The 22,612-nt window shown below is 51.5% G+C and overlaps 1 protein-coding gene across 2 annotated transcripts in view; it reads left to right on the top strand.

Annotated features, from left to right (window-relative positions):
- Nucleotides 1-7,659: 7,659 nt before the first annotated feature.
- INPP5D (inositol polyphosphate-5-phosphatase D) overlaps nucleotides 7,660-22,612 on the top strand; it is a 111,083-nt gene continuing 96,130 nt past the window's right edge. The window contains exon 1 of one of the 2 annotated variants that reach the window (XM_025889347.2): nucleotides 7,660-7,982. In XM_025889347.2, coding sequence (XP_025745132.1) covers nucleotides 7,849-7,982 — 134 coding nt within the window. In that variant the 5' untranslated portion in view covers nucleotides 7,660-7,848. The remainder of the gene's footprint in view (nucleotides 7,983-22,612) is intronic. The other variant, XM_025889355.2, reaches the window with a different exon arrangement.

Genomic DNA, 22,612 nt, shown 5'->3' with positions numbered 1-22,612 from the left:
AGGACCTCCCAGTGGGAAGGGATTTGCAGGGTGACAGGTTCGACAAGCAGCCGAGGCCCCTGTCCCCCTCGGCCAGACGGTGCCCAAGTGGTTGTCACGCCCTACTTGAGTTCACAATAAGAAACCTGGAGGGTGGGGTAAGAACCATATTCTCTTCCACCAGGAACCTGGTCGAATTCTGAAACTCCTGTGGGCAGGGGACCAGCACTCATGCTTGGAACCCAGCTGTTTCTTCGTCTGTGCCACTTCCAACAAAGGGGGCCCAAGAGGCTTCCAGAGAGAAGCAGGGGAGTATTTAGGTGAATGGGGCAGAGACTCTGGCCTAAGAATTTCAGGGTCCAGCAGAGAATTCTGGTCTCATCTAACTCAAAGTGTGTCGCATGCATAGCGGTTCTGGGGTCAAGCAGACATGAGCTAGAATCTCAGATCTGCCACTAACTTAAAGATGAATTATTTCTTTAACGTCTCTGGTTCTCCATCTCTCTGCCAGTAAAATGGAGATAGTAATAAGACGCTCTTATGGGGCATCATGAGGATTGAATGAGGCGATTCTTGCCAAGAGCTTAGCACAGTGTCTCACACACATTAGCTGATAGGTAGATATTAGCTTCTGTTATGATTCAGCACATATTTAGTACGTACGGCTATGGACCACATTGTTTCCCCTCCAAGGTCACCTGTTGAAGCCCTAACCCCCAGTGACTGTATCTGGAAATAGGGTTTTTAGGAGGTAATTAAGGTTAAGTGAGTTCATAAGGATCAGGTCCTAATCCTCTAAGGTTGGTAGCCTTATAAGAAGAGGAAGAGGGAGAAATCGCTCTCCCCTCCCCCCCCACCCCGCCCCGCTGCTGCGTACAGGTAACAAGAAAAGCCACATAGGAGACAGCAAGAAGGGAGCCATCGGTGAGCCAGGGAGAAGGTCCTCAGTAGAACTCGACCACCCTGATCCCCTGATCTTGGGCTTCCAGCCTGCAGAGCTGTGAGAAAATGTCTATTGTCGAAGCCCCCGAGTCTGTGCTATTTTGTTGTGGCCACTGAGCAGACCGTGTCCTACATGGCAGCGTGGGCCAGATGCTGCATCCTCAAGGGTGCCGGGAGGTGATGATCTAATGAGGGGATAGGAGAGGTGCCGGTTGTGATGGGAAAACACTCTGAGTGAAGAGCGGGCAAAATTGTGCCTCCTGAGGGGGGCCAGCACCAAGAGGAGGGATGATACTCCGCAGGAGGGTCCGAAAAAGACCATGCTTCTGGCAGCCTGGAGGCTGGCCCATCCCGGGGAGGGTGAGGCCATGGGGGAGGGCAGTGTTGGGGTGGGGGGCGTTTCCAAGGCAATGTTCACACAGCTTGGGAAGCCCATCGGGGAGCCCATGGGGAGCAGGGATGTGGTCAGCAAAACGCCGAGCTTCCTGACACCCAGGGCCGGCCACGCAGGAGGAAGTCCACAAGAGGACAGCGAGCAGAAGATCCCGATGGGATTGAAGCTGGAACCAACAGCGTGGTTTTGCCTTTCGTTTTGGCGCGTTCGTTAGGAGAACCACCGGCCATGGAGGCAAAGAGGAAGAGGAAGAGATGAGGCTGGGAAGGAGTTGATGTATGATCGCCACGGAAAGCTAGTGGCTCTTGGCAGAAAATGCACTTAGGAAATGAGTGCAGTAACAGGCCCAGCCCAGGGAGGGTTGGGGTGTGCGCGGGGCCAGCACAGAGGCTGGGGGTGGCCCAGCACGCGTCAGCGGCAGCCGGGTGGCCTCAGCAGGCTGCCCATGCTGGCCCATGTCTTGGCTCAGAGCCCCAGAGTTGCTGGCTCCAGAGTTTGGCAAATCTGACCCTGGGGGCAGAGAACCAGGAAGGGGTGTTGCCGCCGCCATGTGGTTACCTGAAGGAGATCACTGGTGTACTTGGCTTTACGCACAAGATGTGGCTCGGTGCCACAGGGGTGCCAAGCCGCCAGGGCCTCCAAGGCTGTGGGCCAGCCCTTCACACGTTCATGTTCATTGCAGGAAACACACCCAGGCAGCTTTCTGGGAAAGGGAGCATACAAGTTTTTTAAATTCAAATCTTATTACAAATGCAGAGGGACAGTTCTTTTTTTAAATGAATCCTGTGATGAAAGTCAAGAAGCACTTTGAAACTCAAGTCACCAAGGGCTGTTGTTAAACTATTTCATAAAAAAAAAAAAAAGCTATTTCATAAGTAGGATCCATGTCACTTTCTTAAAATGGGACACCAGAATTGCCCCTCTGGGCTGGAGGAAATATGAAGACCCAATTCCCATACACCGTAGGTATGTCATTTGGTGCAACCTCTTTAGAAGACAGTACGGCATCATTAACCCAAACAAAAAGTGTGCACAGCCTTTGGACCCTAGTCGCCCTTCTAGGGACCTCTCTGGCAGGTACATCTACTCTGCTTTGTAATAGCAAACGTTGGAAACAATCTCAGTGTCCACCAGTAGGAGGTGGGTACAATGCATGATGCTATGGCGTGTGATAGTAGGCCGGCTTTTAAAAGAATGTGGTAGATACCAAAAAGCTCCATGAAATGTTCAGAAATACTGTGAAGTAAAAAAAAGTAAGCCGTATAACAAGGTTTTTTAAAACAATGAGGCCTTGCAAAATTATGCTTGCATAAGCATATAAAGTGTTGCAAGAATATAAGATGCTGGCCCTGGGGTGATGGGGCTGGGGGCCCGGGGTGGCAGGGACACTTACACTCTTCACTGAATTTTTACTATGGGTGTGTATTATTTTTTTCACTTAAAAAAAAGATTAAAGAAGAAAAGTCCGTCTCTTCCTTATGAATCTGGAGGGCTGTGTGCCGGAGGAGGTATCTCCAGGGATGCAACCAGCCCTCCACAAAAGCCAAGCCTTCCCGAAAGATTTCACCCGTGCCTTCTGGAAGCCGAGTTGTCTTTTTATTTATTTTTTGTAACCGAAAAGTAGTATGTGGTCGCAAAGGAAATCCGGGAAAGTAGAAGGAGGAAAAAGGTTGCTCGTGGATTTGCTACCTAACTCACCACCCTTCGTATTCGGTGATTTCCCAGGATAACTTTTTTTTCTTTTTTCCGTAGTTGGATTCATACTGTAGCCTCAAATTGGTTTCCTGATGTTTTTCTTTTCTTTTTCTTTTTTTTTTTAATTTACCATTGTATTTTGAATATGTTCCTGCATCTTTAACAATCTTGGCAAAAGACACAAGTTATTTCTGTGGATGTGATTTTCTCCCTTATCCAATTCTTCCCCAAATCCAGCCCCATTCTTCTGGTTGCACCTTCAGGTCTATTTGATTTCCTGGCAAGGGGAGAGCTGGGCGCTGCCAGGACTTTGGTATCCGAAGGAAATCCTTGAGCACAGTTATGGACTTGGTGAGCCCTGGGGAGGGGGGGGCGGGGGGGTATTGCCTGCGTCCCTGAAGGCGTGGGTACTATGGGAACAGGAGAGGCGGGGCCCTTGGAAAAGTGGCAGCCCCGCTCGGGGTCACACAGGAACTCAGGGCCGGAGGCAAGAGTTGGAGGCTCCCCCTGGTGGTGGGGAGTCACAAGGCTCTGAATCTGACCCATTTTAGGTTATTTTTAGTTGTAGGTGAAGAGCACGTTTATAGAATCGCGTCCTCTTTCAGACCAGGGTCGTTAAACCAATGGCCAGTGTCATTGACACTGGCCGCTGGCTGGAGCCCCCCCCCCCGGCTCTGTCGTCCAGGCAGCGGTCCGGAGGGCCACCTTGGAGACCTGCCTCATCTAGAGCGCCCACCTCACACCAGACACTTAGCAACCTCACAAACACCCTTCAGCAGAGATATTACTACCCCCTTCACAGAGACGCAAACGAGGATCGGATGCTAGATCTTGAGGCAGAGCTGGGACTCAGATCGGGTCCCGCTCCCGTGTGTATGACTCAGGGTCTGATCTCCAGCTCTGAAACCAGAGATTGCAGGGGAAAGAGTCGTGTGCGTGTTGTGAGCGGAGGCCCTGCCTTCCCACCCTTCACGGTGCCCCAGGCTCCGGGAGGCTTAGGCCCAGGGCCTGTGAGAAGCCCGGCCCAGCACTCAGGACTGCTGAGCCGAATTTGTGTCCTCAGGGGTCTGGAGAGAGGATCTAGAAAGACCACGTGAAGATGCCCGAGCACAAGTGGAGCAGGGACTCACTGTGAGAAGGCAGGCAGGTGGAGCCAGGCATCCTGACAGTCCTCGAAAATCACGGGGGTGAGGCTGAGAGAGAGTGGGCTGAAGCGGGAGGGACCGGACCCTTCCTTCCCGACGGAGGGTCGGGGATATGATGATCCTTGCTATGTCTGGAGGTGTCCCAGCTCTCAGGAGATCTCCACTGGGTGGGCAACTTATGCCCGGGTCAGAGAGTGAGCCCCTTCCCCCAACTCAATAACATTATTGAGGTCCTTGACCTTTGATTTGGGAGGGGCCCATGGGGGCAGGGTAAATTCTCAGGACAGAAGAGATGAGGGGGGGCGACCCACCTGCCCTGGGCCCCCTCACACCGGGAGCAGAGCTGCTTGATGACAGGAGGCTCAGGCCTCCTGGGCCTACCCTGGTTCTCTGTGAGTGGCTGCTCCCTCCCCTTCTTCAGCTCAAGATGCCTTTTTATCAGGTCTGGGGGGCAGGGGGACGCTCACTCCTGATGACACCAGCCAGTGAGCAGCTTTCAAACATTTCCTCTTGTGTTAGTCAGGGTTCTCCAGAGCCACATGCCGACAGGATGTGTGTGCCTGTGTATATAAATGAGAGAGATTTATTTTGTAAGTAATTGTCTCATGTGACTATGGAAACTGACAAGTCCAGAATCTGCAGGGTGGGCAGGCAGGCTGAAGACCCAGGGAGGAGTTGAGGCTGCAGTTCAAGCCGGAGGCAGTCTGCTGACGGAACTCCCCCTTCTTGGGGCACCTCGGTCTTTTCTGTTAAGGCCTTCAACTGATTGTATGAGGCCCATCAGCAATATCTGCTTTACTCAGAGTTTACTGATTTAAATACTGATCTCATCTAAAAATATCTTCACAGAGACAACTAGAATAACGTTTGACCAAATATCTATGTACTGTGGCCTCTCCAAGTTGCACAGAAAATTGACTATCGCTGCTCCCTTTGATTTGGTGACTCAGGGAGTAAACACTTGGATTTCCTCATTCTCCAATAGGAATGGGTAGGTGACACCTAACTATCTGCCCAGGCTGGTGGGCCATGGGGAGCCCTGGGGTCCAGCAAAGGGCTTCCATGAACACAAGACAATAAAAAACAGGATCTGAACAGGAAGCAAGAGCCTGGACATCACGAAGGCTCTTCCAGTGCACTGACTGGACACTGAACATAATCACCTCTTCTCTAGCCACTATTCTAAATCTTTAATGATAAATCACTATACCCCACATGGGTCCACAAATGTTATAACGCAAATTTTTAGTACTTTGTGTATATAGACAGGGGCCCTGCAAAAAAATATTTACCCAGGTCCCACCAACCATAAGGGCCGTCTAGATCTAAATGTTGCCAGGCACCCGGGGGCTCAGTTGGTTAAGCGTCCCACTCTTGATCTCGGTTTGGGTCTTGATCTCAGGGTGGTGAGATCAAGCCCCTTGGAGAGCTCTGTGCTCAGTGTGGAGTCTGCTTAGGACTCTCTCTGCCACTCCTTCCACCCCACGTGTGTGCGCGCGCGCTCTCTCTCTCTCTCTCTCTCTCTCTCTTAAATAAATAAATAAATCTTTAAAAAAATATATTGCAGTTTTTCAAACATGGGGAGCAGAAGCGTGGGGGACCAGGAAGCTGACCACGTCAGATGGCTCAGGCAACTGGGTTAGGTGGAAGTAGAGATGGAATGGGCCCTAAAAATTAGGGAAACGTGTGTGTCATGTATGTGTCGTGTGTGTCCAAGGGAAATCACAATGGAGTCGAAGGACAAGGGCAGTCCCACTGGCCACCCAACTCTGTGGAGAGGCAGGACTTGGTGGGGATAGAGTCCTGAGAGAGGGAAGGCAGGAAGGCAGTTATAAGTGCAAAAGTCTTGGACATGGTGGATGAATTGGTCAAGGTACTAAGGGGCCAGGATTGCAGATGGATCTTCCCGATGGGCCCTAGAGAGACCGGGAGGTTTCGAGGCTGAAACCAATGAGGACGTTGGTGGAGGTTAACAGGGAGACAAGAAGGGTGCTAAGTGGGTGATGGGAGAATCTGCTGGCTTCCTGAAGGCCAGAGTGTGGAGGCCAGCTCTTGTCCCCATCATTTCCCCATGCCTAGCTCACGGCCTGCCCAGAGGACCCTTGCTTCCTAGCTTCTTACGTTCTGAGGGTTTGGGAGTTGAGTCATTGGTCCAGGGGAAGGAGCGGGGGAGGGGCAGCAGTCAGGGGAGAGGAAGCTCACAGTGGCTTGGGGAGGTGGGAGAGCAGACTGGGGAGTTCGCTGGGCTGGAGCGTCCAAAAGGAACTTCACCTGGAGCCCAGGGGCCACACTCTGGGCCTCAGAATCAGGATGTGCTTGTTCAGAATCACCTGCTGAGAGCCAGTACGTCCGTGCAGGTGGGAGGGGCTGGGGGCTCCTCAGCACACTTGAGCTCCTTTAGGACCTACTTTCTTCAAGGTAGGAAAGAGGAAACTGGGGCCGAGAGAGAGAAGTCTGATCAGCTCCTGCAGCTCAGATGTAGATGTAGAGCTGTGGGTTTCGGATGCAGCGGCCTGTGGAGGGAGGTCTCTTGTCATGTCTTGGGGGGCAAGGTCTGGGTGTGGGATTGGGGGGGGCACCACACCTTGTGCAATAGGTCACAGTGCCCCTTCACCCTGGTGGGCTTGACCCAAGAACTGAGTGCACCCCAGGAGTGGGTGTTCACTTTGGAGCCCTCAGAATCCGCCGGTCTGGGATGGTGGCCGCAGGGAGGCAGCTCTCCGCTGAGCCATGGGCACGTGCAGCCAGGCCCAGCCTCGGAAGAGCCGCCGTCCGGCTGGCCACCCAGACTCTGCGGAGATAAAGGGCACTGGAAGCCCCGTTCCTTATCCTTGGCCGGGTGGCCAGCCTGGAGGGAAGTGTGGTTTCCCACGTGTCCTGGAAAGACCCAGAGGTGAAAACCCAGCCTGCGTTCGCCCCGTGCAATGTCCATGTCCCGAGCCCTACACAGCCTTCCTGTGTCACTAAGCGGGGTTGCCATGGAGAACAGGGCACCTTCACACACCCACAGGCCCCTGGGATGAGGGTAAAGGTGTCCCAGAGCTGTCGCCTGAGCCCGTGGAGCCCTCAGGTGGTGTCACCCAAGGTCCTCCCAGCACTCGGGGCTGTGCGGTGCCCCGAGTCTCTCACGTGGGGCTGGGCTCAACTGTGCTCCCACCCCCCAGTTTTGCTCGGCTCCGGGGTGGGCAGGCCGTGGTCCCAGGGGGAGAAGCTCTGGGGTAGGGTAGGCCCGAAGGCGGAGGGATCTGGCCAGGGCGTGGCCACCCCACGTGAGCCGCGGGACGGGCCTCCAGTGGCCACTGCTTTGGCCGGTCCACACCGGCTAGGCCCCGCTCCTTCGGAAGCCAGCCGTGGGCCTCCTGGGCCCCAAGCAGCTGACACCCCCAGGAGGCCTTGTGGGGGGTGGGGGGAGCGGGAGGGGCGGCAGGCGGGTGGGCGGGGTGGGAAGGTGGAGCACGGCCGCCCGGCGGGTCTCCGCAATGAGGAAGTTCTCGGGCTGCTGCTGGCTTCCTTTCCCTCGCTGAGCTCCTGAAACAGGAAGTCGGCCAGGGAGCTGGTGGCAGCAGCGGGGCCACCGAGCGGGGCCAGGCGGACGGCGGCGCCGGCTCGCAGTGCAGGGGCCTCAGCTCCCCTCGGTGGCGCGTCGGTCCTGGGGTGGCCGCCGGCCCGGCCCCGGGAAGGCCCGTGGCCGCCATGGTCCCCTGCTGGAACCATGGCAACATCACCCGCGCCAAGGCCGAGGAGCTGCTGTCCAGGACGGGCAAGGACGGGAGCTTCCTCGTGCGCGCCAGCGAGTCCATCTCCCGGGCCTACGCGCTGTGTGTGCTGTAAGTGCGCGGCCCCCACCCGGGGCCCCCGCCGCCCGCCGGGGCCCCGGGGAGGGGAGGCCAGCTCGGGCCTCGCGCCCACGCGGGCACAGGTTGTCTTCATGTCATGGGATGCATGGACCCGTCTTGCGTGTTGCCCAGATTTGTTGGTGGGTCCAGCCGACGCCCACTGTGGGCCCCGCTGGGCCTTGGAGCATAGGTTTTTCGGCCCCCGGGAGCTCCCCAGGGCCCCCCGGGGCCTGGTCACCCTTGCGGCTGCCTGGGAGCGGTGGTGCCAGGGGCCAGGAGGCGGGGGCGGGCCGTCTCCAGACTCTGGGAAGCAGGCTGAAGCTCAGGGCTCCAGAGCGGTGCGGGTGTTAGAAAGCGGCTTGGTCAGTTCAGGTGTGGGTCAAACATGCCCAGCTTGGAAACCCTCGTCGAAGAACAGATGTGGCAAGAGAGGACCTCTCCGGAGCCCAGGCTTTGGGCCCATGGAGGAAGCTGTAGTTCGGGGAGCCAGAATATGGGGAGGGTTCACCCAAGAAAGAGCTTTCAGTTCACCCAGAAATTGCATTCGGGGCCCTGAGAGCAGAGGAAGTCACCATCACTGACAGCGAGAGCCTCTTCTCCCCCACCTCAGCACTGGGCAGTGTCCCCCAGCCATTGTGGCCTCTCAGTCACCGTCAACTCCCCCACCCCCGTCCCCACTTCACCCCACTCCCAGCTCTGGGATATTGCTGAAACCTCCAGTTGTCTTAACAACGGAGGAAACAGCCACTTGCTGAAGGTTCCTTTTTAAAACACCCTTGTCTGACCCATGTCTGAAAAAGGCCCTCACGCCAGCAGCCCTGCCATCTAACCACCCCTGCCAGGCTCAGGGCAGTGCCAGGGCACGGTGGGGGACAGGCTGTCCCCCTGCACCTCTCAGGTAGTATCCGTGGCCTTGCAGAAAGTTCCCCCTGACCAGGCAGGAGGGGAAGTAGGTCACTGAACACAGACCTGTTCTGAGCATCGAGGGTAAGCATTTGTCTTGGGGTTAATCCCATTTTATCCTCTGGCGACCTGAACTGCAGGTCCCAGTATCAGTCCCCTTTGCAGATGAGAAAACTGAAGACTCGAATGGGTTCAGAGACTGACGACAGTCAAAGCCTGGGCCGTCTGCCCCCAGAGGCTGCCCCCAGACAACCGGACCCTTGCTGCCCCACTCCGAACCCTGTCAGGCCGAGTGTGAGCATAGGTTCCAGGGGACAGCAAGGGAAGCCAGGGTGCTGACAAGGACGCAGCTGGCCAGTGGGCCCGAGCGCTGACTGCACCAGAGGCCCACCTCCCAAGGCCAACTCCCCCCCGCCCCCCCCCCCCCCCCCGCCTCTCACACTCAGGGGAAGAGACCTGGACTTCCCCACAGGCACTGCCCCCCTACCCCCCCGGGCACCTGCCAACAGGGCCTTGGAAAGGATGGGAAGACGCCACACTGACTCCACTGGGCCCACATGGCTCTCTCTCCTGCCCCATGGACGTTAGCGGAAGGCCGATGCTGTTGGGTGTTGGCTGTGTGCTGAGCCTCCCGCTGAGAGCTTCTAGGACCCTCCCAGGGGCCCTTTGGTCAGGGTGCTCGGGTTGTGCGCAGGTTACAGACGTGGTCTCTGACTCCGCACTGGCAGGTGGCAAGCCAGAGCCGGGGCTACACCTAGAGGCCCTCGGGAGCCTCTTGTCCCACGCCGCGGACTACGGGTGGGTGGAAGGAGCTCTGAGAGGGTGAGGCCTTTGGCTCCACCGCCCTGCTGACTGGTGGCAAGCTGGGGTCCAGGCCTGGTTTCCCCTCTTCCTTCCTCCGCCTCTCCTCCCCTCTGCTCATCTGCACTGAATCACTCACAGGGCTGCAGCGAATGTACAGGGTCCCCTTCTTAGAGGGGGCGCCCGTAGTGCCCACAGATGTCCGCGCTTCTCATCAAGCTCCTGTCTTCAAAGCCCTTTTAGGTCCAGACCCCAGGGCTTGGATTCCTCCCTGGGGACCCTGCCCTTTGGCCAGGCCCAGGGCTCCCCTTTCCCCTCTGCTCTTTGAGGGAAGCCACCCTTCCTTCAGGGTCAGGAGCCACTGCAGGCTTCAGGATAGGGTGGGCCACCAAACGTTCCCCAAACCTGGGAGACTCAACCCCGCCGCCACCTTTCATTTCGCCAACTAAGGAGATTTAAGAATGAAAAACTTAAAATGAATGACAACTATCTGCCACCTTCCAAAGGCTCATTTCATGGAAGAAAACATCCTTGAATACCAAAAGAGCAGGAAAAGTGTACTCTTAAAAAAAAAAAAAAAAAAGCCAGTCCTTTAAATCAAATTAGATTTAACTTCTCTGTGGCCTGGTGCAGACCTTGCCCGCACGCCATCTGGGTCCACGGCCTAGTGCTGGGAACCCTGACAGGGTGAAAAGCAGCTGGGCTTTCCTCCGTTTCACAAGTGCTGGCTGTCTGGAAGTCAGCTGAGAGTGCAGGGACCCCGGGGTGGGGGGGTGTGCAGCTGCGGGGTCAGGGCTCTCAGAGTGAGCCAGGCCTGCAGAAGGAAGCCACCAAGACTTGCCCTCCTGCTCTAGAAATACCCAGGGGAAAAGGCCTCCTGGCCGGACACGCCAAGACCCCCTGCCTGGGCCCAGTGGCCGGAGCCTCTCCCCAGTGCCCTCTGGCGAGTGAGGGCACAGCGGGAAAGCTCAGCTGCCGAGTTAGGCGTCTGCGCTGGGAGCACCAGGAACTGTGTACACCTTCTCCCCGGTGGCCTTGGTGCCCAGGAAAGAGAACAGGATTTGACTATTTAAATGAAACGAGAGAGGGGGTGAGGGAGACACCAAAAGACAAGGCTGCAATTCAGGGCCGCCCACGTGATGAGAGCGCACAATCACCCCAGGCCTCGCAAACCCACATTTCCTCTCGAGAGGTCAGCCCTACCACCTGCCCCTGGGCAGGAAAGCTCAGCCCTCTCCTTGGCAGCTCAGAGAGGCCTGCTTGAGGGAGACCCCGGAGGTTCTTCTTGGGCACAGAGAGCTGGAGGGGAAGACCCCCAGGCAGCTGGCCACATGGTTTGAGTCCAGCTCTGTCATCTTGTGGCGAGGGGCTTGAAAACATGAGGGACACAGGGCCTGTGTCATCCTCCCCTGACCTGACTCAACCCCGCCACAGGGGTCCCTGGAGGGGGCGTCCGGCCCATCTTGCATGGGGTCGCTAAGAGGCTATGAAGCTCACACCCTCCTCTCCTGCCAGGATGGCACGTCCACGTGGGGCCAGGGTGCCTGTCAGGTGCTTTATGCTGCAGAAAGGAGATACACCTTTGGGGGTGGGGGTCCCTCCATGGAAGGGGCCAGGAGTCGGCAGGACCAGCCTCTCCTTGCTCAGGCTGCACAGACAGAGCTAGAACAATGGCCCAGCATCGCTGGGCATACAACCTGCCCACCCACCAAAGCACACTAGAGAGGGTTGGCTCCCCTCCTACGGGAGGGACCGGTGTGTGCTGCCTTTGGTTCAGGAACCAGTGCCCCGTCCCACCGGCCGTGGCAGGCACATAGTCTTGGTTTCCCCAGTACAGAGCCTCCCCACCCCCGCCGAGCTACCCAGGCACACCCACGGTCTCCTTCCCAGGGACCAGGTACTAGGCAACCTGGACTCTGGCCTTGTCAGCAGAGCCCCAAAGATGAAGAAGCACAGGTAGGACATTGAGCCACCAGAAGTTCCCTCGGAGAAGGCATTTTTCTTGTTAGGATGATAGAGTGTGATAGGCCACTTGAGGTAGAGTAAGCCTTAAGCCTTGCAGAAGGTGGTTGCTAACCTGTCCTGTCTAAAAATAACCCAAAAGACTCACGAAGGCTTCCTGTGTGCCAGGCTCCCCATTCTAGGCTCTTTACATGGATTAACTCACTGTCCCCCAGGGCCTTTGGAGGAAGGACTATCATTATCCCCACTTTACAGATGGGGAAGCTGAGACCCAGAGAGGTTAAGGGGCATGCCACACTTACAGGACTGATAAATGGCAGCGTTCTCGGGAGGGAGAAAGAGAGAGGAGCCAGCCAGCCTGGGTGTGTGTGGGGTCGGGGAGGCCTAGAAGGGGGAGGCGCAGAGAAGGGACTTGGGAGGGTAGCAATGTCCAGGAGAGGTGTAAAGCCATTTCCTGTGGTGCGAACGCGTGGCTAGAGTCCCCCTTCCTCCAAACCCCTTCCAACGTTTAAGGCAAGTCTGCACCGCTCATTGATTATTTTTGTGCAATGCAAGGAAATACTGGTTTCCATTTCCCGTGTTCATAGAAAGTGGGGACAAATGCTGGTCCAGACAGTAGCCAGCAGCCAGAGCTGGAGGACCACGGGCTCTCGAAATCTGGTTTATGTAAGAGCTTGTCCAAGGGCAGCTCTTCGGAGTCTTCTTTCCGGGTGCAAGACAGGAGGGAGTGGTGTGCCTGTGAAGGCCTGTGTGTTGAATGGATCACTGGCTCTTCCATTTGAAGTGACTCAGAACAACCTGGTGAAGTTGAGTGTCTCCAGGTTTTCTGTGCCCGTGCCCAGCACTCCAGAACAACCCTTCCAGAACCAACACAGGCTCTGGCTTTGGTGTGTTTCACAAGCTGGCCTACCGGACGGGTTACATTCACAGTGGTGCTTCTCCGTTGAATGGTCCCCTCTCCTGGAGTATGAGCCCAAGCATAGGGAAGAAATGGCAGGGGTGCCCCTGGCCAGGCCTTCCTCCTTGCCCTAGCGATGGAGTGAGGAGAGGCCTGCCCTTCCTGCCCAAATCCTTGCCGTGCAACACAGTCCTTAGAGGTGAGCCCTCTGTGGTTGGCTACATCTGATGTGAGTTCTAACATTCTCGAGACACTAACCTCCCTGTGCCCACCCGGCATCCTCCCTGGTGAGAAGCCCAGTCCTTGGGTTGTAAGTGGAATCATATATAATATGTGGCCTCCTGTATCTGGCTTTTTTCACATGATGCTTTTGAGGTTCATCTATGTTGCAGCCTGAGCATTCCTTTTTATGGCTAAATAATAGTCTGTTGTGGGGGTAGACCACATTTTATGTGCCCTTTCATCAGTTGATGGGCTTGCGGGTTATTTCCAGTTTGGGGCTATTGTGAACAAGGCTGCTGTGAACATTCGTGTACAAGTTTTTGTGTGAACACGTGTTTTCAGTGGCCTTGGGTGGAATTGCTGGGTCCTATAGTAATTCCAAGTCTTTGTGGAACTGTCACCCTGCTTTCCGCAGAAGCAGCTCCATTTTGTATCCCCATCAGCCATGTGCGACGATTCTGATTCTCCCGCATCTTCACCAAGCCTTGTTGTTATCTTTTTGGTAATAACCATCCCAGGGGGTGTGAAGTGGCCTCTTATGGTGACTTTGAGTTGTGTTTCTGTAACGACTAAAGGTGTTGAGCTTCTTTTCATGTGTTGATTGGCTGTTTCCCTATATCTTATTTGGAGAAACGTGTATTCAGATCCTCTGCGCATTTAAAAAATCGGGTTATTTGTCTGTCTGTTGTTGTCATTGGATTATTGAGAGGGTAAAACGAGAGAATGTGGTCAACACGTGTGACCCACCCAAGGCCAGGCACGTGGTAAGCAGCCATAGAACACTGGCCATTATTTTGTACAAGTTATAGAGTGAGCAGTTACATCTCAGATGCAGGGGAGTACGGGCCTGTGTGTGAAGAAAATTCCACAGCAGAAGGAAAGAGGAGAACTCGGGCAGACTGTCACTTTGAGAACTTCCTGGAGGCCTGTAAGAGCCTCCGGGAGACAGTGAGCTGTCATGTGGGGCCTCCTCAGAGGAAGTGCTCAAAGAGATAAGGCAGGAAGAGCACTTGAATGGTGCATGAGTGTCCAGTGGCCGCTGGAGCCAGGGTTGAGCCCCCGGAAGCCTGAGGGAGAGAGGGGTCTAGGGGCACGGATACCAGGAAGAACCACCAGGTAGATCGAAGATAAAGTCAAGAAGGAATGGCGGCCATCTTAAGAGTGATGAACTAGTTCCCATTTAGGAGGAAGATACTGAGGGGACAGAAGCCCTAAGGCTCTGAGGAGGGAGCCCAGCATGTGGACGGGTGGGGGTCAGTGCTGGTCGCTGCAGCAGGCCTTGCCGGAGGGAAGTGGGGAGGCCAAGCCCGCAGTTCTGGGGACCACATCTTTCCTTTCTCCCATGCTCTTGTCACACCCCCTTTGTCCATTAATTAGAAAAGCATCGTGTTAATAAGTACCAGCACCCAAACAGTTTGGGTTCAGTTACTTTTTTAAAAATGACCCCAGGCAGGGCTGGCTCCGAAAGGGTGCGCTGATCCAGCCCCTTCGCTTGCCAGCCGGGAGCCTGGCCTCCAGAGAGGAGAGGCGTGTGAGGCCGTCCCAGGCGTCGGGGGCCCACATAGAACTAGATCTGCTGATAAGCACTGCCCTGTTCTTTCAAGTAACTTAATACAGTATTAAGTATAATGTACAAAGAAGACAAAGCGTAAAGAAGATTAATCACCCAATTGCTGAGAGGCCAACATAAATACTGTTAATTTGTAGGTGTATGTTCTTTGTTCCTCTTGCTCCACAGATAGCTAAATCTCTGTACTATATACCGCTATAACCATGTAATTTTGGTCTGTGTTTTTTAGCCACGTTAACATTTCCCGGTTAGTTAAAATTTTTTTCCCTTAAATATCATATTTAACGGGTGCCAGAATTCTAGTCCATGATGTGCCGCAATTTATGAAGTGATTCTTGTATTGTCAGACATTTGAGTTACCAGTAGTGTTTTGTTGTTATAAACATGATGGTGATGAAGGTCTTTGTGCAGAAATGTGACATTTCTGGTTACAGATTCCCAGGGGTGGAATTACCGGAGCAAAGGATTGAAAAGTTTTTCAGGCTCTTGATACAGAATGACAAATCGCTTTCCAGAAATTTTGTTCCAATTTATTCTCCGGTCAGTCGGCTGTACAAGAGAGTGCTCACCTCATTCCAGGCTCCCTATTCTGAATATTTGCCCTTAAAAAAAAAATTATTAAGTTGCAAGGTGAAAGGGGTTTAATTTCTGTTCCTTTCTCTTTGCATTTCTTGATTGCAGTTATAGTAGACTTGTTTGATAGGACTGTTGGCCTTCATAATTCCTCTTTGGTGAATGATCTGTCCATTCTCTTTGCCATTTTTCTTTTGAAGGTGAGGTTTTTCTGTTATCTATTTACGTGAAGTCCTTAGATCACTTTTTTTTTTAATATTTTATTTATTTATTTGACAGAGAGAGAGACAGTGAGAGAGGGAACACAAGCAGGGGGAGCGGGAGAGGGAGAAGCAGGCTTCCCGCCGAGCAGGGAGCCCGATGCGGGGCTCGATGCCAGGACCCTGGGACCGTGACCTGAGCCGAAGGCAGCCGCTTAACCGACTGAGCCACCCAGGTGCCCCCTTAGGTCACTTTTGTTGTAAATATTTTCACTGTGGTTTGCCTTTAAACTTTGTGATTTCTTTGACATTCAGAGATTTTAAATTTTCACGAAGTCTATCAATCTTTTTCCTTTGTTATTTTTTTCTCCTTTGCTTTTCAATGTAGAGAGTCCGTCTGCACATGGATATTCTGTTTTTGTTTTTTTCTTTTTTTCCCCAGGGAGAGGCGGGAGGGTTAAGACAGGGCCTGTGGAACTTGATGGACTCAGGCTAAGGATGCCTGCGCCTGTCCAACCTCCAGATTCTGTGGGGCCTTGGTTTCCTCATCTGAAAACCAGGGCCAAGAATGCCTATGTAGTAGTGTCAGTGGCTGGATTGAACAGGTGTGTATATCACATGCAAGCTACTTGGCAAAAACAGATGGAGAAATGGTAAGGTTTTGAGGCTTTATTTCTGTTTTGTTTTGTTGTTTTTTTTTACATTGAGCACTTTAATCCTTCTGGAATTAATTCAGTGGATGGTGTAAGACAAAGGTGTATGTGTATTTTTTTCAGTAACCAATCATCTTTCTCAAAAACTTTTATTGAATGATTTGCTCCTTTTCTGATGCCTCTTTCCCTGTACATTAAGTCTTATATATCTCTTTCTTGCCTGTTTACCCTGCTCCACGTATGTCTGGTTTTCTTATACCAAATGCGTCACCACAATTTTATAAACTATTTTATTTTAGGGTATTCATATCTGTTGTTTTCAAGTATTCTCCAGGTGAACCAGCTAATAATTTTGCCAAGTTGGAAAAAATACAATTGGGACTTCAGTTCGAATTGCAGGAAATCTATAACATAACTTGTGAAAAGGAATATTTTAGTATTAGTATTTTTTTTTTACGATTTTATTTATTTGTCAGAGAGAGAGAGAGAGAGAGAGAGAGAGATCACAAGCAGGGGGAGTGGCAGGTGGAGGGAGAAGCACGCTCCCTGCTGAAGGAGGCTGATTGAGGACTCAGTCCTAGAACCCTGGGATCATGACATCAGCCGAAAGCAGACGCTTACCCGACTGAGCTACCCAGGCGTCCCCAGAACATTTTAGTATTAGTCTTAATGATAAGTGTACCTTCCCCTCTTTAAAATCTTGTCATTTTTCTTCCTATAGATCCTTCCTATTTCTTGTTATGATTACTTCTGATTACTTTATAATTTTGTTACTTTTGTAAATGATACCTTTTCTCCTCCAGTTACCCTTTTGTGGTAACTGATAACATACAGGGAAGTTAATAGGTTTTATACATTTACCTTTTATTCTATCACTTGACTTACTTCTCTTTATTTCAAATTGTTTTCCATTTGCTTCTCTTGGATTTTCTTGAGAGGCAATCATGTTATATATAAATTAGGATCATTTTGTGGTCTACTTTCCAAATACTTGTAACTCTGATTTAGATTTCATAGTTTATTACATTGGCCAGTATTTCTCAAACATTGCAGTGGAGGATGTTGGGAAGAGAACAGATCTACCTCAGGAAGTTCTGTGAGAGTCACACATGACACTGACTGGGAAGGACTTGATACAATATCCACGTGAAGTTAGCGCTTGATGAAAGTGAGTTGTTGCTCTTTGTCATGTCAAACAAGGACCCATCTTTTCCTAGTTTTATAAAGTCTTGAATGACTAAGTATTTAATTTTATCGAATGCCTTTTTAATATCTGTTGAGATGATTATGTTGTTTATCCCTCATTTCATTTCCTGGCATAATAGCTTAATTTTATAAACTCCCTAACATTAACCATTTTGCACAATTAAAATGAACTGTTCTTGATTATGTTAATTTTTTATTGTACTCTGAATTTTATTTAGGATTTTTGTATATATGCTCATAGGTGACATTGAGTTATATGATTTGGTCAAGTTATGGTTTAAGAGTCATGGAAATTACAAAATATGGAGACATTTATGTGGCATCATCATTATCTGATTTTTTTGAAATATTAAAAGAAGTTTGGCAGAGGTGCTTTTCCTCAGAGCCACAAAATAATTCTTATTTTATTTATTTATTTATTTTTTAAACTTAATTTTTAAGTAATCTCCACACCCAACATGGGCCTCTAACTCACAACCCCGAGATCAAGAGTTACATGCTCCACTGACTAAGCCAGCCAGGCGCCCCAGAGATAATTTTCAAATATTTGCTTCAGTTTCTTCTTTGGTGTTGATGGATTCTTGTTTTCTATCTCTTGTTTCACTTTCAGTAAGTTATCTACATTTTTCAGAAAACAGCCCATTTTTTGAGCTTTTCAAATTTTCTGGCACACAATTATGCCTAGTTTTTTGTAATTTTCAGGTTTCTCTTTTATTACTGTCCTTTCTTCTTTTTCTCTTTTTGATTTTGTTTCCTTCCTGTGTTGGCTGGGCTCCCAGCAGGGAATAGATGGCCTAATCCATAGGGGTGACAGGCATAGGGAAGGCAACTCAGCCTAGGGCTAGCAACCTTGGGAAGCCATTCCCACACCTGAAGAGCCAGGGGCCAGGCTATCACCAGGCCCTCCGACTGAAGCTGTAGCCTCTACTGGAGGCAGGGTGGGGTCAGGGGACCTAATGTCCCCCTCCCGTGCTCCTCTCACTCTTGTCTGTGCCAGACCTGGGTGAGGCAGCCCACACGGGGCCATCCCCCAGACACAGGGCAGGTGGAGAAGGTTGGAGCCCGTCTAGATGGAGGGTAGGAAGAAGGGGAAGCATTTTTTTCTTTCCTTTATTCAATTTGCCAGAGGGTTGGCCATTTAATTTTCTGCTTTTCAAGTCGTAAGCTCTTAGATTTATTCCCCGTTTTGCTTTTTATTTTTATTTAAAAAATTATCTGTGCTTTCAGAAACCCCTCCTTATGTACGTATGAGGACAGAGGTCTGTCTTCTCTATTTCTCACGTTCCCTCCCTGTCTTTTCTTTCTGTACTGACTTTCTCGAGTTTTTCTTCCTCGTTAGCATTCTCCAGGACACGAGCTGCTGTTTATCTCCTCTCTTGTGGTGTTTCTTGCTGACTCGTGAACTCCTGGGTTTTCCCATCTGATCACTTTTCCTTGTCTCACGCTGCTCAATCTTTACAATCGATCTCTCCCGTGCCGGAGATGCAATGGTGGACTGAGTTCACAAGTCAAATTTCGCCAGAATGTCTTTTATTCTTCGTGCAGTGATTCTGTGAAACATGGAAGTAACACCTTTGAGCCCTTAGAAAAATGATGCCCTTCTTTGGAGTGGTGTGGTGTTTTCATAGGTCTGGTGATTTTTCTTTTCTGACAGAGAACTGTCAGGAAAAGTTGGAACAGATTCTTTTGGAGAGCAGAGTAGGTTTCTGCCCACATCCTCTTCCCAGACGTAAAAGGACCAGCAGGGATGGGGGTGGGAGCCCCGATCGGAGATCCAGCTGTTGGGGCTAAGAGCCAGGGTCTCATACGAGGACCAATGTGGTGGGCCCCTAGCTGCTGGGGCAGGACGCTCAGCAGACCCCCAACAGCACTCTGGCTGCCTCCCCTCCACCTTTCATTTGGCCACATGGCCTCCTCTCACCTTCTCTCTTCTGAACTAATGGCCTCTTGTAATTCATCCATTTTCTGACTCTCTCTGGCTGGATTCTTTGAGGTTTTGGTGGTGAATAGAGAACACCCTTGGTTTCTAGGACTGACGTACATTTTCCCTTGTCTCTCTGTCGGTCCAAGTGGCTTTTCTGAGTGCAGGGTTTCTACCCCTTGTTCTCCCGCCCACACCATCTTGTCCAGAGGTCTACAACATTTAAGCAAGAAAAAAAAAAAAGTGCAGGGCGCCTGGGTGGCTCAGTTGGTTAAGCGACTGCCTTCGGCTCAGGTCATGATCCTGGAGTCCCGGGATCGAGTCCCGCATCGGGCTCCCTGCTCGGCGGGGAGTCTGCTTCTCCCTCTGATCCTCTTCCCTCTCGTGCTCTCTGGCTCTCATTCTCTCTCTCTCAAATAAAAAAAAAAAAAACGTACAAATAACACTAGAAATCAGAACTGATAGATAATAAAAATTACAAAGGGGCTTAAAAACAATTATAGAGCACACTAAGCTGATCGGCAGCGTGAGACAGAGACGCTAATGAGGCTCTTGAATTTTAGAGTTTGATTTCTCCGTCCCATCCTACCCCCACCCCCCCATGGGGCTCACCATGGTAGACAGTGTTTCTGGGCATGCTTGTCAGTGTTCACTTGGCTGGGAGTAGACATGCAGAAATAGCAATATTTATCTGAGATATTAAAAATGCCACGGTGTTGCTTTCTGCTTCCACTGGCTTGTCCTCTTGCATTCAAGTAAAACTTCCAAACCATATTAGGATTGATCTGGAAATGCCCTGCCCAGGGGAAGCATCTTCCCACTTAGGACAGAGTGGGCACCTGCTGTCACCAGGCAGCAATTCAGAGTCACGTGGGACATTTGCTCTAAGCCCCATTTCACTGGAGAGTAGATCAGCGGCCCACGTACCTGGCCCAGCACCATCCCCACCTGGGTCTCCAGTGGGGCTATTCCTGACACGGTTGCCCTGAAATGCACCCCAGTCACTGGAAAGAGTAGTAGCCAAGGACCTAAGGGGTTAGCACCCTAAACGGTTACTAAATCCCCACAAAGAGCTTTGAAGGGCTGGACAAGACGGTCATAGCGCGTTGTCTGGATTACATTCTAGTGCAGTTGCTGTCAAAGAGGATTTCGTTGTGGAGTCTTCACTACACGTTTCACGTGTCAGATTGCGCGCCCGTGTGTATACATGTAGGTTATGGATCTGTGTGTGCGCGCACGTGTGTGTAGATATATATACGCGTGTTCTCTGTGTACACGTTTATGCATCTGGGACCAGAGGGAGGTACAGCTGCCGAGGATTGGGGGAGGCCAGGGAGTGCCCCCCTCCACCTGCCTGCAGAGCCCCCATTCCTCCCTGGCATGCGGTCTGGAACAGCTGATCTCTTGTGGGCTGGGGGTGGCGGTGGTGACCTTGTACATTTTCCCTCAAAGAGGTGAACTGACCCAGCTCCAGAGATGGCGAGTCCGGCCCCCTGTGCGCCCGCTGCTGAGATATCTCTAAGGGGGAGTGTCCTCTCTTCCTATTGTACTCGCTTGTTTTTAAAAAAAATTTTTTTTTAAGGATTTTATTTATTCATTTGAGACACAGAGATAGAGAGAGAGAGAGAAGAGAAAGCATGAGCAGGGGGAAGAGGCAGAGGGAGAGGGAGAAGCAGGCTCCTCGCTGAGCCAGGAGCCCGATGTGGGGCTCGATGTGGGGCTCGATCCCAGGACCCTGGGACCATGACCCGAGCCGAAGGCAGACGCTTAACGACTGAGCCACCCAGGTGCCCCTTGTACTCGCTTTTGAATTCTGATCTGTTTGAGTCACACGGAACTGCTTCTGCGTTTCAGGGTTCCTGGAACTTCTTTAAAAAGCCAGAAGGGCTGGTGTGCAACACTTGATGAACGAAAGGGCCTTCCTGTTCCGTGCAAATGTCTCTGCCCCTCTCCTGGTGACCCTCTTCTTTTTGTGGACAGGCTGACGTTTGGGGCCTGCTCAACTGCTTCCACAAAGTAGCTGCCCTCAGCCAAATAAGACTGTTCGGGCCCCGGTCTCATTTGCATATCTATGGGAGGAAGTGTCACAAGAACAAGCAGTGAAAGATAAGAGCCTGGCAGGGTGGGGCTACCCCTCAGGCTCTGCAGAGGGGGCTGAGGCTGGAGGGGCCTGGGAGGGAGGCAGTGGGGCCGGGGTCCCCGGTTCTGGGACGTCTCCGGGAGCTGAGGTGACAGCAGCCTAGAGAGTCATCCTTGCCGGCTCTGAAATAAGTCAGTTGTGGCATCAGCTCGGGCTCTGGAGGCAGGACAGGGTGGGGGGCGATGAGCGTTCGGAGGTGAGAGAAAGACAGAAAAAAGAAACTTCCCTGGGAGAAATGAAGAGCCGGGTGGAAGTGAAATTACCCAAAACTTCTCCAAAACTTTCTTGAAACAGCCATTGGCTCACAAGCCAAAAAAAGATTGTAAAACTTGACCACGTAAAATCGTAAAACCTCTACACAGCTTAAAAAGAAAAAAAATTCCACGAGCACCGTCAACAATAAGTAACTCCAAGGGGCGCCTGGATGGCTCAGTCATTAAGATCCCGGGGTCCTGGGATCGAGCCCCGCATCGGGCTCCCTGCTCTGCGGGAAGCCTGCTTCCCTCTCTCCTGCTCCCCCTGCTTGTGTTCCCTCTCTCCCTGTGTCTCCCTCTGTCAAATAAATAAAAATCTTAAAAAACAACAACAAAAAAACAAAACTCCAAAATATATTGTGGCATGTATCAAAGTCTTACAGATAAATAAGCAAAAGATTAAAAAAAAAAAAAAAAAGGTAAGCCAAACACATGAAAAGAAATTTGCAGAAAAAGAAAGACGAATAGTGAAACATGGGAACACGGTCAGCCTTTCTCATAAAGAAAGGCAGATTAAAGTGAGTACTCATTTTTCTTTAACCTCTCAGATTTGCAAAGATGAAAATGTCTGATAGCAGCCTGTTGGCAGGGTGTGGGGAAATAGACATATCCGGTTAGTGGGAGAGAAAAGTGACACAGCCTCGCTGGGAGGCGATCATCAGTCTCTCTCAAAACACAAAGCCTGCGTCTCTCCTGCGGTTCTTCTCCTGGTGGTGATCTCCGCACGGCCACTAGTAAATGTCAGCACGTGCAGTGTGTCCAGCGTGTTCCAGGCCCTACTGTAAATGCTCTTCCTACGTTAACTCACTTAGTGGAGGCAGTGACAGGTGGCCGGTGTTGTTCTGGTCCCCGTCGTACTGACAGGGAGGCTGGCTCTGTGCCTTTACCAGTCACACAAGGTGTAGGCATGGAGGTGCACACTGCAGCACCGTTTAGGAGAGTAAAAAGCTGAAAGTAACTACCCATCCGTCACGGCAGGCCGGTCAAATAAATGATCATACAACCACGTGGTGGAACGTGAGTTGGGAAGACCTGTAAGATACGTTTTTTGGTGAGGAAAGCAAATTTCAGAACAACATATATACTGTGATATTATGTGCATTTAAAAAGATGTGTATATTTAAGTTTGTACATTTAAGAGTTCTGGAATGATTTACAAAAAGGAGTGGTAACTCGGAGAAGCAGGGCTCAGCAGGAGGGGGAGAAAGGAGACATTTCTTTTCCATCTTTTATCTTTCTTTATGGTTTTAAATTGTTTAAACTGGTGTATAATTTTATTTCTTTTAAGTTTTTAAAAAGATTTATTTATTTATTGGAG

Source organism: Callorhinus ursinus, unplaced genomic scaffold (genome assembly GCF_003265705.2).
Source record: "Callorhinus ursinus isolate GAN/ISIS: 27379988/994484 unplaced genomic scaffold, GSC_fseal_2.0 scaffold2, whole genome shotgun sequence".
Classification (NCBI taxonomy): domain Eukaryota; kingdom Metazoa; phylum Chordata; class Mammalia; order Carnivora; family Otariidae; genus Callorhinus; species Callorhinus ursinus.
This window is presented reverse-complemented; position numbering and strand designations above follow the sequence as displayed.